Here is a 14,884-nt window from a genome sequence, read left to right as displayed (position 1 = left end):
TATCCTTGTGGTCCTCATCGTCATTGTTATAAATCATGTGCGGAGATTCTGGAAGAGTAGCAGAACTTCAGATGCCCAAAAATAATCACAAGACTCAATTTAGATATAAACATAAAAAGAATTTTGTTTCTATAGTCACTGCTTTCAACTGTGCTCATTGACTCTCTTTCTTATTCCTGAGTAATTTCTGTATCCATGCCCTTCTTCTCACATTCAGGTATTTAAACTTGGTTAGGTCCAGCTTAAAACTCCAGACTCTGCTCTTATTCAAAGCTCTCCTCCTCCCCCATTGCAAACTGGATGAGAGACTTGAGAGTCTTGGGTTGGGGCTGATCATGGAAAGGAGGGGTGGGCCGGTTTGGAGATGTCTCCTCCCTCAGTGAGTAGGGGGCCCGGGGCCAGGAGGAGATCTTAGCTACCCGGTCACCTCAGGTTGCAGAACTGTGGGCTGGTCTCTAGGGAGTTTGAGGGCCCCTTGCACAGTTGAATGAAGGTTTTATCGGAGCTGTTTTCAGCTCTACCCTAGCTTCCTTCAACACCAAGAATTAACCAGCAGTATCTGGCTTCTGCTCCTCCTTTCAACTCCATGCACCTTTCACAGAAACAACAGTGACCTCCAGGGGCTGCAGAGACCAGGAACGGGTTGGGGTGTGATCACTCCCATCTTCCTTCTAGGCCCAGGACAGGACAGCCTGAGCCTTCAGACAGCTCTGAGGCAGACAAAAGCACCAGTTCTGTCTTCATGTGCAGACTCCAGAATTCTGCTCGGGGAAGAGGCGGGCCTGCCAATGTCCCCTTACAGAAGGCACCCCTCATGACCTGCAGAAGTTTTCTAGAGTCTCCCCAACAGAGTGTGGCTTCAGGGAAACCACACATGCTGCACTCCCTGAAGACTAAGGTTCCTCCTTCTCCCCCAGGCAGCTTCTCCTTTCACAGCCCATGGCTTTGGTTGGAAGCAGAGGGCAGCCCAGGAGACAGAACACAAGATATTTGGCTCCTGGGGAGGAGCTTTGCAAGTGGGGTACTCAGTCCCTTGCGTGCTACTATTTCAGAACAACAAGAAAAAATTTCTAACATTCTATATTAATAATAATATCTACTTTTTAAGTAAGCACTTATTGCTGCCAGGATTCTTGAAAACTAACTTTGAGTACATTATTTTTAGACCTTACACTAACTTTGCACCACCAATATTATTATGACTTGTATTTCTACTAAGGATCAGAGAGGTTAAATAGCTTGCCCAAGGTCTAAGATCTCCTGGAGGAGGAAATGGCAACCCACTCCAGTATTCCTGCCTGGAAAACTCCATGGACAGAGAAGCCTGGTGGGCTGCAGTCCATGGGGGTCACAGAGTCAGGCACGACTGAGCACAGGTCTCAAAGTAGGTTTTGCACCCACATCTCTCCAATCCCAGGGCAGGGACTTGTCAGTACTAAACGTGACTATTTCTGCAGGACTCACCTTGGGGACAAAGAGACTTGCTTGGGCTCTGCCACCCCTCCTGGCTTGTATCTGGAAGTGAGGGGTGCGCCTCCCAGAAGGAGACTCCAAGCATGCACGAAAATGACAAAGCAGGGCTGTCCCAATGCCGGGTTTGGAGGCCACTGTGGAACCCTGCAGTCATACTCAGGACCTCTCCTCGCCAGGCCAACATCTTCCCCCATCTCAGCAGTTCTGAAAAGTAGCAAGCATGAGTTCCACTCTCTCTTTCTCGCCAGGAAAACCAGCAGCAAAGAGGTACTGGTTTGGATCTTTAGAGAACTGGAGCTGAGATCTCTCGCCCTGTCTGGGCCAGAGGAGGGCACAGGAGGTGAGCCGAGGAGCCCAGATGACAGTGGCAGAGCCAAAAGGGGCCGGCAGCACAGTGTAATGTTAAAGAGTCTGGCCCAGCGTTTCCTTGGTCTCACTCTGGGGTGAGCCCCTCTAGAAGCTATTGGCTCCCTCAAGGAGGGATGCTGGCCAAGAAATTTCTTGCCAAGCCAACTGCCGCTGATCTCCGTCTCCACAAAGGGCAGCTGGAGTGTGAGCTCATTTAATCCTTGCAACAATTCTTGTGAGGTAGATACCTACATTCCCATGTTTTAAAAGAGAATAACTGAAGCACAGATAGGTTATGTAATTTGCCCAAGGTCGCACAGCTTATTCTGGGGTTCAGATCCAAGCAGCCTGATTATAGAGTGCCTGCTCTTAACCATTGGACAATCCTACCACCCTAGACCCAGCGGCTTTAGTGAATTCCTCAGCCCTGGACCAGACAGCATGGGGGCAGAGGGTGCATACAGGCCTGGAAAGCTGGCTTTTTATGACAACCTCTCTCTTACTCTGTTCCTGCAAGTAACTGGAAACACTTTTGTGCTAGGCAAAAAAAAAAAAAGGAAAAAAACAAACCACAAGTGGTTCTGGACTCTTCATCGTGTTGCCTCTTTCAGCCCTGCTCACTCAGGGTTCATCCCTCCCCTAAGGGGCAGCCTGCCCCTCCGTCTCCGCGTCTCCTCCTGGCGTTCCTCTCTCCCCTGGTGACCTCCTTTTCATTCTCACCTCCTTGCTTCTGCTCTTCCTTTGGAAGGCAGTTCAGCTAACACTCATTAGCACATGCTAATGAGCATCAATTCATTTCTCAGTCACTCAGCGGGAGAGGAGAGAAAGGTGGGGACAAGCTGCCACTCTGGGGGTGATGGTTCACAAGGACAGGGCAGCCCCCCAGGCTCAGGCCCCCCAGGAGAATGGGAGGGAGCCCAGTTCCCAGCTGGAGAGACCTGTCAATATTTTCGGGCTGTACCCTCAGCAGCTGTCTCCATCTTCTCTGAGACCAGCATTTTGAGATCATTCCTAGGTCAGTGTGGGATCCTCTGGGTCCATCAGCCTCAGCAAATTCCCATGATGCCCATAGGTGGAGTGGCTAAGACCTGGGGCAGGAGGATCTAGTTCATGCACAAGGGCCTGAAAGCCCCCAAGGCCTGTCCTAGGTGCTAGCAGGCATCAGAGGGTGGAGCAAGGTACCCAGGTGAGGGCAATCAGTGGTAGCCCCTTCTCCACTCCCTGGGGGTCGCTGATTCCAGCCAACCCCAGTAAAGCCTAGAGAACCTCGGCTTCTTCCCAGGCCTTGGCCATTAAGGGACCATGATAGCAAGGAAAGAGGGCTGGGCAGGGCAAGTCATTTGAAGTCTCAAGTCCCCCTATCAGAAAAGTGGTCCCTGGTCTTCCTGCTGAGGAAGGGTCAGACGAGACAACGCATGAGAGAGTCCTAGAAGGACTCCGAAGTGCCAGGGCTAACGGTTTGTCAAACTTATTATTACTACTGTTGGCGGTGGTGTTGTTACTACAGTTATTTATTATTGCCGCTGCTAGTGAGGATACGTGGTGGCTGCTCTCAAGATGATCAGAGAGTGGGAGAGGGAAGGCAAGGTTAACCTCTCCTTTGCACTTGAGGGCCTTCTCCCTGTCCAGGTCCACAGTGGTCTCAGCACAGACAGGCATCCCCACCCAGAAAATAAATCCCTGCAGAGCCCCTGGGCGGCCGCCGCCCCGCTGAGACGCAAGCCGATTCTCTGAGCACGCGCGCCCTCTGCCGGCTGCAGGGCGCGGGCGCAGCCTCTGGATTGTATATAAAGGCAGCGTGGCGCGCAGGACCTGGCGAGTGCCTGGAGCGGAGCCGGCGCGCAGGGAGAGCGCGGTGCTGCCTGAGGTCTCCAAGCGGCTCGCCATGGCTGGCCCACAGCAGCAGCCACCTTACCTGCACCTGGCCGAGCTGACCGCGACCCAGTTCCTGGAGATCTGGAAGCACTTCGATGCAGACGGTCAGTAAAGCTCCAACTTGTGTGCCCGCTCGCCCCCAGGGGACCTGCAGTGGAGGGAAGGGGTCAGTGACGATGTGGGCAGATGTTAGATTGCCCCCAGGGCATGTTTTGGCCGCAGAACCTGCTGAGGTCGGGGTCCTGAGTTTGGAAGACACCTCGCTGCCCAGTAACAACTGTCAGGAACTTTTCTCCCCTGACAGAGCCCACCAGCTTTTGCAGCCTCATTCTGGGCAAGTTGGGGCTTTCCCAGATAGGATGCCTGTGCTGGCAAGGCTCCCCCTGCCATTTTATCTTCCCCCACCTTCCCCTTCAAGGTAACAGCCTGCCTTCAGCGGCTGCAGCCACAGGTCTCAGAAGCCCATTCATTTCTTCCCCAAAGTTCCCCTTTTGTTGAATACCAGGTTAGCCAAGTAGGGGTCCAGGGGGCTGGGGCAAGCTGCGGGGTGCTGAAGAAACACCCTTGGCCTCCCCGGCCTATTTGGTATAAGGAGGAATGGAGAGGACAGCCGGGCAGTGAGCATCCCCTGGGCTTCCTCTGCCATTTTCCATCCCTCACCGGCATGCAGGTCCCACTCACAGCAGCAGTGGGTGTGGTGGGGGGCAAGCTTGGGGTGCCAGCCTGACGCATTCTTTCAGGGTGCTAATCCTGGGTGCTTTGGGTGACTCCTTCCTTCCCTGGGTCAGGGGAGGCACCATCTTAAATGTCTCAGTGACTGACCCTCTGGTCTGTGTGGTCTTGATACTGACTAACCAAAAACCAAGGGCTGGACTGAATGACCTTTGGAAGTTGGCTCTAGGGATTCCAAGGGTCTAGGATGGTCTGACTCAGGCATAAAGGGAGGTTCCCTTTTAGAGGCTTCAGATATCACTAGAGACTTTTTTCTCTACCACTCCCCCTGGAGAAGGAAATGGCAACCCACTCCAGTATTCTTGCCTGGAGAATCTCATGGACAGAGGAGCCTGACAGGCTACAGTCCATGGGGTCGCAAGAATCGGACACAACTTAGCGACGAAACCACCACCACCACCCCCCACCCCAACTTAAGTGATCTTATTTCTTTCTCAGAAGTCCTGCCTGGGGTGGGCATCTGAAATGTTCTGGTATCTCACACCACTGGCAGGATGGTGGTCCAGGGTGTTTATCCTGGGACTAAGAGCGAAGGGGGTGGGAACCAGAAGGAGGATCAGGTGGAGGGTCCCTCCATTCTTCTCCCTTCCCTTCCTTGCCTCAGAAGGGTGGATGGAAAGGTAGCTGAGCAGGTACTTTGCCCCAGAGTGCTGTGGAGAGGCAGGGGTTAATGGGTATGCTGATGAGTGAAGATTTGTTCTCTAGGAGCCAACAAGAAATCTGGGGGTGAGAGGCCGTGTGATCTGCCTAAGAATTACTGAAGGAGGAGGGTAGATTGTTAAATCTGTAAAATGGGGCTAAGGAGGGGTTGTGTCTCCAGTCCATGGCTGGTGCCATAAAACTCCCTCAGGAGCAAGGGCTATGAGAAGATTGTCTCATATTCCAGGTGACATGACAGTCCCTAAGGCTTCTCCTGCCAGTTTATCTGCACCAAAGACTTGCACGATTCAAGGAAAGTTACCAAGTGGCCAAGGTTATACCACCGGCCTCCTGCCAGATGAGTCAGCTATAAACAGAGGACTCCACAGTTCTCCTCTCCCCCTGTTCTCATAGGGACAACCAATAGCACTCTCGATAATCAGGCAAACCCTCACACGTGTCTGAGACTTTGTACTTTTCAAAACACGATCACACCTTCTTGAGCTCCATACAGAGAGGCTCTGGGCAGATCATGACTCTCCTGATGCGGATGAGGGAACAGACATGAAGTGTGACTTTTCTAAGGTCATGGAGCAAAGTGGCCCCTGGCCACTCTCATTTCCCCACTCTGATTTCTGGACACCTGCTTCCCCTGTCTTTCACTCACAGAAGAGCCCCTGACCCAGCCCTGGAGGTAATAGGCAGTTCCTTTAATACTAGAAAGGGGTCCTTCGCATGGCTGGAGCATAGCTAAGCTAGCATGAGGCCAAAGAGTCATTAAAGACTCCCAAACCACTGTGCCTCTGGCTCCCTCTGCTCCTCCATGAAAGGGAGCTAAGTTGCTTCTTGGTTCATTGTCCCACTTGGCATCCCATCGCCCTCTCTGACCACCACTTCAGGGAAGTTCCAAGGAGGGACCATGGACCTCACAGAGAAGGAAAGCGTAGGAGATTAAAACGCCAGAGGTGGTAGAAAATGATGCCACAGCCAAACTGAAATTCCACTAAAGGACCCAGAATTATCCTGTGGGTCACCTGGCTCTGGATCTTCGCTGTCTGTCCCTTCCTGACCTCTCATGGCTGCCAGTGAGCTTCCCTCTCACCCCTGAGGTGCTCCCTGCCCTGGCCGGGCCTCCTCTTACTAACTCTGGCTTCTGTTTTTATCTTGGGGTTCTTCCTGACTCTCCTGCCACTCAGGGAGTTAAAGACCTCTGGGAAGACTCGGCTCACCAGGTCTCTGGAGTGAGCTCACTGGAGCCCAATTAGTCCCAGCCACTAGGGAGCACCGACCCACCCCTCCTGGACTCTAGTAAACAGAGGCCAGGAGTCCGAGGAGAAGCTGGACTCTGAGGAGAGTGAGGACGAGGCAGGGGGTCTAACCCTCACTCAGCCCATTTCTAACAAGGAGGAAAAGCCAGCATCCTGGTGACTTTGCACAAAGAGAGTATCTCCAAGATTACCATCAGCCTTGTGGAGAAAGGAAGGAGCAGGTATCTGGAGAGGGGGAAACTGGGCCTCGAAGAGACACCATTCTTCTCACAATACCACACTGCGAAGTGAGAGGGTGGGGGGCCCACAACTCCTCTCCTGGTCCCCCTCCCCATCCCTCCTCAGTGGCCACCAAGGCCATGCGCCTGGAAGGCTCAGGTGTCGTCTCTCAAAGGCGAGGTGGAGACGGCAGCCGAGCGCGCTCTGCGAGCCTGGCTGAGCAACCTTTACGTGCCCTACACAACTAAGTCCACCGTTTTGTTGTTTCCTGGTCACTTGTTTGTCAGAACCTTTCTCACTGTGCAAGATCCGGGCTTCAGAGATGCCCAGTTCCAAGCTGACGCTGTCCTGTCTGTGGTTCTGACCACACGGCCACCAGGCTCCTATTCTGCTGACCATCAGGAGGGGGTCTATGAGGAGCCAAGATCTGCCCTTGGCCTTCGCTACTCTTTGGAAGCTGGTGCAAGCCTGGGGATCCTTGCTCTCCCAGAGGCCCACAGACATTCGCAGGTCAGTGCAGGGAATCCCACTCATCCCAGGAAGCATCCTACATGGATACACTCGTGCGTATACATAAAGCTGTGTGAACACAGGGGTCTATTACCAAGTTCTTTGGGATACTGAACTTTTGAGAAAGAATGTGCTTCCCTAGGGAACAGGAAAATGAATCTTCTAATCTCTACAGTGGAATATTATACAACCAATGGGACTGAGATGGGGCTTCTATACTGACATGGAAAAACATCCAAGATGTATTACAGACATTTTTTTCACTTGCAGCATGACACTATTATAGTATGAGCCCATTTTTACTATTAATGAAACAAGTATGATGGAAAATATTAGAACATAACAATAGTGGTCTTCTCTGCAGAGTAGATGATGTCAAATTAAAAGGCATTTTCTTTAACTTTTGATGTTAATTTCTATAGTGTTTTACAAGAGCCTGTGCTTCTTGTGTAATTAGCAAAATAATAAAAAGAGTCAAGAAGAAAATAATTTTATGGGCACTGCCCCCCCAAAGAAATACATCTCTCTCTCCAGTTGTGGGCCTCTGCCCAGAGTTCTGCAGGCCTCTGTCTGCCTCCAGATGGCCCTGGTGATGCGGGAGGCTCTCAAAGCCTTGCACAGGGCCTGAGCCTTGCTCCATATGGTGTGGCCCCAAGGACTGAAAATTACTGACAGGGAGGACTACCAAGAACTAAGGAAGGCCCTGCCCAGTCTTCCCACCTCTCTCCACAGGGGTAATAACAGAAGCATCCTCCCAGCCCATCCCCTACAGGGAACACTGGCCGGCCAGACGGAAAGTGGCCAGGCCAGCTCTCAGTCACCAATGAGCTTGTGTCCCTGATGGGGAAGCTGAGGAAAGCTGAACAGCAGTGCCTCTCAGAGGTGGAGAGAGGCCTGGGCAGCTTGCCCTGGAATTCTCAATGAAGGCTTTTGAGATACTAAAAAGAAGACCTCTGTGCATAAAATAGGGCTTCCCTGGTGGCTCAGACGGTAAGGAATCTGCCTGCATTGCGGGAGACCTAGGTTCGATCCGTGGGTTGGGAAGATCCCCTTGAGGAAAGCATGGCAACCCACTCCAATGTTTTTGCCTGGAGAATCCCTATGGACAGAGGAGCCTGGCAGGCTGCAGTCCATGGGGTCGTGACTGAGAGTCAGACACGACTGAGCAACTAAGCACCGCACAGTGAATAAAAGAGAAAACTAATGAGAACCTGCTGTTGATCACAGGGAATTTTACTCAATGCTCTGTGGTAACCTAAATGGGAAGGAAATCTGAAAAAGGCTGGATATACGTGTAACTGATGTACTTTGCTGCACAGCAGAAACTAATACAACAATGTAAAGCAACTGTACTCCAATCAAACTCGATAAAAGGAAAAAAAAGAACACTTGCCCAGCAAGGGTTACAGAGTATCCTGTACCTAGGCATTTACACAAAAACGGCAACTGTCACTGTGCAACACAACTGTGCTGTTCACAAGATGATCATGCTGCTAAGTCGCTTCAGTCGTGTCCGACTCTGTGCGACCCCATAGACGGCAGCCCACCAGGCTCCCCCATCCCTGGGATTCTGCGGACAAGAACACTGGAGTGGGCTGCCATTTCCTTCTCCAATGCATGCAAGTGAAAAGTGAAAGTGAAGTCGCTTCAGTCGTGTCTGACCCTTAGAAACCTCATGGACTGCAGCCTACCAAGCTCCTGTGTCCATGGGATTTTCCAGGCAAGAGTCCTGGAGTGGGGTGCCATTGCCTTCTCCATAGGATTTATAAAAATGACTGCTTCTTAGAACATTGAAGTCAGAGGGTCTGAGGCCAGGAGGGAGCCAGCGCTGTCTGAGGGTGGTTTTCTTTTAACCCTGTCGCTGTTTTTCTGTGGGGTCCACATGTCCCGTTTGTGCCTGAGGTCGGGATTTGGGGTTCTTTGGGAGCAGCGTCCCGCCCCACCTGGGTAAGCCCTAAGAGTAAGGCCCCCACCCCACCTCCGCTTTCACCCCCAAGTCCCCGTTTGTTTTGCCTACGGTGCCCTTTGGTGTGGATGGCCACAGTGCGCCAGCCCCGCACAGGGTGCCCTTTGTGTGGACTCATGCCCCATGGCCCAACCTCTCCCAGGGTGATGGTGCCAGCTGAGTGGGGAGGCAGCTGTGTCTGAGAAGAGCTGGGGCTCCCCAGGGAGGCAGCTATGGGGACGTTTGCACAAACAAGACACTTCAGCCTGCCCTGCCTCACCAGGGCAGCCAGCAGCGATCCTGCATCCCTGCCCTACTCGCCTTGTTTATCTCCCTCTAGACTTGAGTAGTTTCAGTAGCTGAGCCCCTGGGGGAGGTTTCCAGGGCTAAGGAGACCTCTCGGGGAAACCTCTTCTAGTACCCAGGGAGCCAGAATTAATAGAGCAGGCATGCGGCTCTTCAAGAACTGAGCCTCTCCAGCTCTGACCCACGGGGCTGTCCTGGCAGATTGCATCAGATCCCGCCTCTGCCCAGCCAGTCCCAGCCGGGGCCTCTGGCTTCGGCCCTCTGCCTCCCCTCCTCTCTCGCCCAATCTGTCCCATCCTTCTGGCCTCCACCCCTGGGAGTTGGCCCAGCATTAGGCTGCCAGATGTCCACAGGTTCAGGGGACCCAGCTCCAAAGCCAGGGTTCCAGAAGCAGCTCGGTGCAGAAACACAGAGAAAGTCAAGTGTCTGAATATTCATGCAGTAGCTGTGCGCACTGGGTTCTTCCCCCAGGAGCCTCTGGGAGACGTATGTCTGTGTCCATCTGTCTGTGTCTGTGTAAGACTGACGAAGAGAAAAACCAAAACAAAACAGAGATATGGACAGAGGTTGCCCCTGGAGCAAGTCAAAGGAAAACAGGCTGTAAGCTGTGGTTCAGTCTCTTTCCCCTCAAACTCCTTCTCTCTAATGTGAGGTCGATAGCACCCGTCTGCTTACCTGGCAGGGTCCTGAAGACCAGATGGGACAGGAATTGGAGAGCTCTTTATATGGTGTACACTGTGCAAAGGTATATTATTAATACTGGAGCAGGGCCAGAGGAAGCCCGTTTCTTGCCACAAAGGGTGAGATGTGTCCCAAAGAAAACCGGGGCTGAAGGTAGAAGGTTACTTGCCCTTTCATAAATTTGAGCTCCTGACAGGGAGCCAGGAGGCATGGCCTCCTGGTTGCTTTCTTGGGCAGCTAACTTGAAACTGCCTAACTGCCCTCTTTGATTTCCTTAAACAGAAGGGACATAGAATAATACAGATTGGTGAGCACGCACCGCCACAGTCCCAGCTCCACGCTTCTCAAACTGGAGCATACAGGAGGGCTGGTTCAAAAGCACATTTTCGGGACTCACTGCCAACAATTCTGATTCAGCCAGTCTGGGGTTGGTTAGAAATCTGCATTTCTAACAAGCTCCCAGGTGATATTGACACTATCAGGCCCTGATCACTCTCTGAATAGTGCTGGTCTAGGCCACTCTTGTCCAAAGAGGTGCTGTCACTTAAAAGGAAACCCTGGTCTACCACCTCAGGGTTCACACCAGCCCTCCACCTCAACCTCAAAGTGAAAGCGAAGTCGCTCTGTCGTGTCCGACTCTTTTGCGACCCCATGGACTGTAGCCTACCAGGTTCCTCCATCCATGGGATTTTCCAGGCAAGAATACTGGAATGGGTTGCCATTTCCTTCTCCAGGAGATCTTCCCAACCCAGGGATTGAACCCAGGTCTCCCGTATTATAGGCACACACTTTACCATCTGAGCCACCAGGGAAGCTCAACCTCAAAGGTGAAACCAAAGGCATGGTCTCTCTAGGGAGGAGAGCTCACACTCAAAAGCAGCAGTTCCCAAATGTTCATGCTCCTATGTTGTTAAAATGCAGATTCTGATCAGCAGGGCTGGGGTGGGGCCTGGGATTCTGCATTTCTAACAAGCTACCATGTAATTCCAGTGTTCCCATTCCACAGACCACACTTTGATGTCAAGCTCTCATACTGCAGATCTGCCACGTTAGAACTTCCATTTTAACAAGCTCCCGGGTAATTCTCACATACCTTAAAATTGGAGACAGGCTGCTCCAAAGCAGTCCTTAGTCCTGACTGCACCTCACAGTTGCCCAGAGAGCTTTGAAAACGTGCCCGTGAGACACCCCCACCCCATTAAATCGGAGCTCTGGGGGCAGGGTCCAGGCGATGGTGCTGGTTTAATAGCTTTCTGGGTGGTTCTAATACCTAGCCTGGGCTGAGAACCAGGATGCTGAGGCTGAGCAGTAATGCTGCAACTCTTTGGGCCAAAGGGTTTATAGCCATGGATTGGTTTAGAAGACCTTAAGAGCACAGAATATAAAATGATGCTTTTAAGTTATGTGAGATTTTACATTTTCCAGAATGCTATCACAGCTTTGTGTTGTATGGCTGTCACAATGACTCTATATAAAGTCTAAAAAAAAAAAAAAAGCATAAGTAGTTTTGAGCATAAACAGTTACAGCCGTTTTAGAGATCAAGAAAGATCAAGAGTTCAGAGAGACTGACTGGCTCAGCATCACGTGAACAGTCACAGAAATGGTGATAGCCTTACAGCTCTTACTCAGACTCCTCTTACCTGGTCAATGCTCAGAAAATCTGTACACACAAACGTCAGTGAGAAACAGACCCCTTTCTGCGTGGGGCAGGGCGCTCTTCAGTCAAGGTCGTCCAAGTGTCTGTGGCCAGATCAACTGTGAAGAAGTGCTGACTCACTTCAGAATCTGGGGAAACCGAGGTACAGTGGTGGTGAAGAATGGTAGCGACCCTAGAATGAGGCAAGATGCAGGGTCCCTGGCTCCACCCAGCCCCTCCCTAATGTTCACAGGGTGGGGTTTGATGTGGAGATTAGAAGGGATGGTTGTTGTGTTAACCACATCCTTATCAATGCCAATCCTCGAGGTCTGTGGGGTGGCCAGCCACCCCACCCCCATATAAGATGGTCATAGAAAAAGCAAACCACCTGCCTAGTGTTGAACTCCTCCCTGGAAGCTGGCAGGCCAACCTGTCCCCTACTCCCGCCTTGGATAACAGGTGCCTCCTGCCTGATGGGCAGGGAGTCGCTCTGAGGGAAGCCAGGGTAGCGGAGGCCCTTCTCCCACGTCCGTGATGGAAGATGCCTCGTCTGCCCCCTGCAGCCTACCTAACCTCTGCTCCTCACCCTCTCCCTTCAGCTGGCAGATACCTCTGTTCCTGTGTGGCTCCCTCACCCCAGGAGACTATTAAATGCTCTTGGGGAACAGGCCTATGTCTAAACTTGGCTATAGTTCCCACAGTGTTGAACTTGTTATTCAGTTCAAAAAAAAAAAAAAAACAAAGGCTGTAGAATTGAACCACATTTCTGTTCCTCTGTTCAGCACAGAATGAGGTGCTGGTGGCAGGAGGGGTCATGCAGCCCCCTGCTACTCGGCCTGCACAAGTCGGACTCAAGGAGAAGTTTCTTTCCACTGGGGCGCTGGCCGGCTCCTGGCCCCCTGCTGCCTCTGCTAGTAGCTGGGGTTTCTCAGCGAGGCCTTCCCGCCCACGCTGTCCAAGTAGCCCCATAGTTATTTCAGCCTCCTCCTAGTACACTCGTGAAACAGACTCACAGCCACTGACTCACATGTCCATCCAGCCCTGGGCCAGCCCACCTCTGAGGCCTCTGCTACATTTAACCCCAGTGCATGCTCACTGTACAAACTCCACACACACCACCCCACTGCAACCTCAGCCTCGGGCTTCTCCTGGACCCAGAGGTGAGCTCAGCTTCCTGCCTGAGAAATATAAGAACAGCCAGATCACGGCAGGGAGTGACCCAGGGAGACACAACGTACTGGTTCCTCCAACTCAGAGTCACTGTCCACTGGCCACTGCCTTTTTGTCTAGAAAGCCCTTCATCTCCGCCCCCCTTTCCGCCACCCCATTCCAGCTGGCCTCGCTGGCAGTAGGCACACACTCGTGAAATTCCAGCTCTCCTAAGAAGCTTTGCAGAACATCCTAGAAGAAAGATGACCTCCCTAGCCTAAGGGAAAAAGGGGACTCAAATCTTTCCCCACCATGCACTACTCCCCAACCTGCAGTTACAATCGTATCTTTTCCCTGCAGATAAAAATACATAATTTATCTCACATGACGCCCTCCATACACTTTCCATATTGTGGCATTTTTCCTACTAGAGGGCACCAGTAAAGTTACTTATTATCATGGGGCACTGCAGGGGAGGCTGGGAAGAACATACACTCCCGCTCTGACATCCCCCTCCACCCTCCCCAAAGCCCCCACCAAGGCCAGGGTAAACACGTCTTCTTTATCCTCTTTGTTTAGTGTGTAACTCCATACGCCCCTGACACAAGCTACCACCTCCCTTTCCTTTTCAAGTTGAATACTCTCTATGAGAAACTTCCTCAACTGCTTCAGTTCAGATTTGGAACTTGACCTTTAGCCAGTGGTTTCTTGCTATAGGCATGAAAATCACTTGGGGAGCTTTTTAAAACATCAGGTGCCCCCATACCATGGGATAGACACTCTGCCTTTCTCCTTCCACTCTTCCCTCTGCATCAGTTTCCTGGAGCTGCCATGATAAAGTACAACAAACTGGGGTTAAAACAACAAGAATCTATTCTCTGACAGTCCTGGAGGCGCAAAGCCCAAAATCAAGGTGTAGGCAGGGTTGGTTCCAGGCTCTGAGGGGCGGTATGTTCCATGTCCCTCTCCTGGCTTCTGGCAGTGGCTCACAACCCACAGCAGCCCTTAGTTTGGAGACGTACCACTCTGATCTCTGCCTCTCTTCACGTGGCCTCCTTTCCTGAGTATCTCTCTGTGTCTTCACGTGGACTTCTTTTAAGGACACCAGTCACTGGATTTAGGGCCAGTAGGATCTCATCTTAACTAATTACATATGCAAAGACACTATTTCCAAATAAGGTCACATTCTGAGTTCCAGGTGGACAACCTTCAATTCAGTATAGCCTCCAACTTGAGTACACCAAAGACTCAAGTTTTGCCTCCCACCCAATCCACCCTGGTGACCGGGGCTTGGCACCTGCCCACAAACCTTGAGGCTGATGACCTGTTGTCCCCTGTTAGAGCTCCAGCTCCTGCTGCTTGCCCAGCGGGCAACAGAGGGACAGCTGCCAGCCCCTGCTCCCTCTGAGGCATGGTCCTGACGCCAGCCCCTCCCAGTGCTTTCTGACTACTAAACGTACACTCCAAACACCGTTATTCATCTTGGATTTCTATGGTTGCAAATGCCTAGAGGACAGGACCCACATCCCTAACAGTCCAGGGTTGGCCCGGACACCTGCTTAATGACCAGTGAGGAGAACAAGTTCTCCGTGAAGGCCCCGACCTCCCCACCCCACCCACTGTAAATCTTACTATTTCGCTTGGAGATTCATTGCTTTTTTTTTCTTTGCTATCTTTGCAGGAAATGGGTATATTGAAGGTAAAGAGTTAGAAAACTTTTTCCAAGAATTGGAGAAAGCAAGAAAAGGCTCTGGCATGGTAAGCCCAGTCCCCTCTCCCATTACTTGGAATTTTCTGTCATCCTGACCATGGCTTTGAGTATCCTCTGTCCTAGGTCATGCATTCCATCAGCAGCCTGACATCTCTCATCTTGACCCTTAGAGTTTTTCTTTTATTTGGAAGGATTTTTTAAATTGATATAGTCCCTAAAAAGGGTACCTTACCTCACTATCCTTGGGTGTCTGGAACTGAGGGGTGTTCATGGCTACCATAGGTTGATAAATGCCCCCAAAACTGCAAATTTTGTGTCTGTGTCTATAAACATTATCTTTTCCCAGAGAAGAGTCCATAGCCTACCTAATATGCTTAGAGGCATTATGACT

General features: G+C 51.6%; 3 protein-coding genes across 6 annotated transcripts in view; 1 reads left to right on the top strand and 2 right to left on the bottom strand.

The window, feature by feature from the left end:
• The window catches only part of LOC112442305 (hydrocephalus-inducing protein homolog), a 316,573-nt gene extending 312,751 nt beyond the window's left edge, over positions 1 to 3,822 (bottom strand). The window contains exon 1 of the mRNA XM_024979012.2: positions 3,737 to 3,822. The gene's annotated coding sequence lies outside the window, so the exon portion shown is untranslated. The remainder of the gene's footprint in view (positions 1 to 3,736) is intronic.
• CMTR2 (cap methyltransferase 2) overlaps positions 1 to 14,884 on the bottom strand; it is a 103,944-nt gene that overhangs the window by 64,376 nt on the left and 24,684 nt on the right. Inside the window, exon 1 of one of the 3 annotated variants that reach the window (XM_024979011.2) lies at positions 3,737 to 3,825. The exons of 1 other annotated variant lie outside the window; for it this stretch is intronic. The gene's annotated coding sequence lies outside the window, so the exon portion shown is untranslated. Of the gene's footprint in view, positions 1 to 3,736; positions 3,826 to 14,884 lie in introns of those variants that run through there. One more of the 3 variants, XM_024979010.2, reaches the window with a different exon arrangement.
• Positions 3,622 to 14,884, top strand: part of CALB2 (calbindin 2) — a 29,302-nt gene continuing 18,039 nt past the window's right edge. The window contains exons 1-2 of one of the 2 annotated variants that reach the window (XM_059876668.1): positions 3,622 to 3,800; positions 14,464 to 14,540. In XM_059876668.1, coding sequence (XP_059732651.1) covers positions 3,707 to 3,800; positions 14,464 to 14,540 — 171 coding nt within the window. In that variant the 5' untranslated portion in view covers positions 3,622 to 3,706. 2 annotated transcript variants of the gene reach the window in all.

Source organism: Bos taurus, chromosome 18 (assembly GCF_002263795.3).
Source record: "Bos taurus isolate L1 Dominette 01449 registration number 42190680 breed Hereford chromosome 18, ARS-UCD2.0, whole genome shotgun sequence".
NCBI lineage: Eukaryota > Metazoa > Chordata > Mammalia > Artiodactyla > Bovidae > Bos > Bos taurus.
The sequence above is the reverse complement of the archived record's forward strand: the minus strand, read 5'-3'. Positions and strand labels throughout refer to the sequence as shown.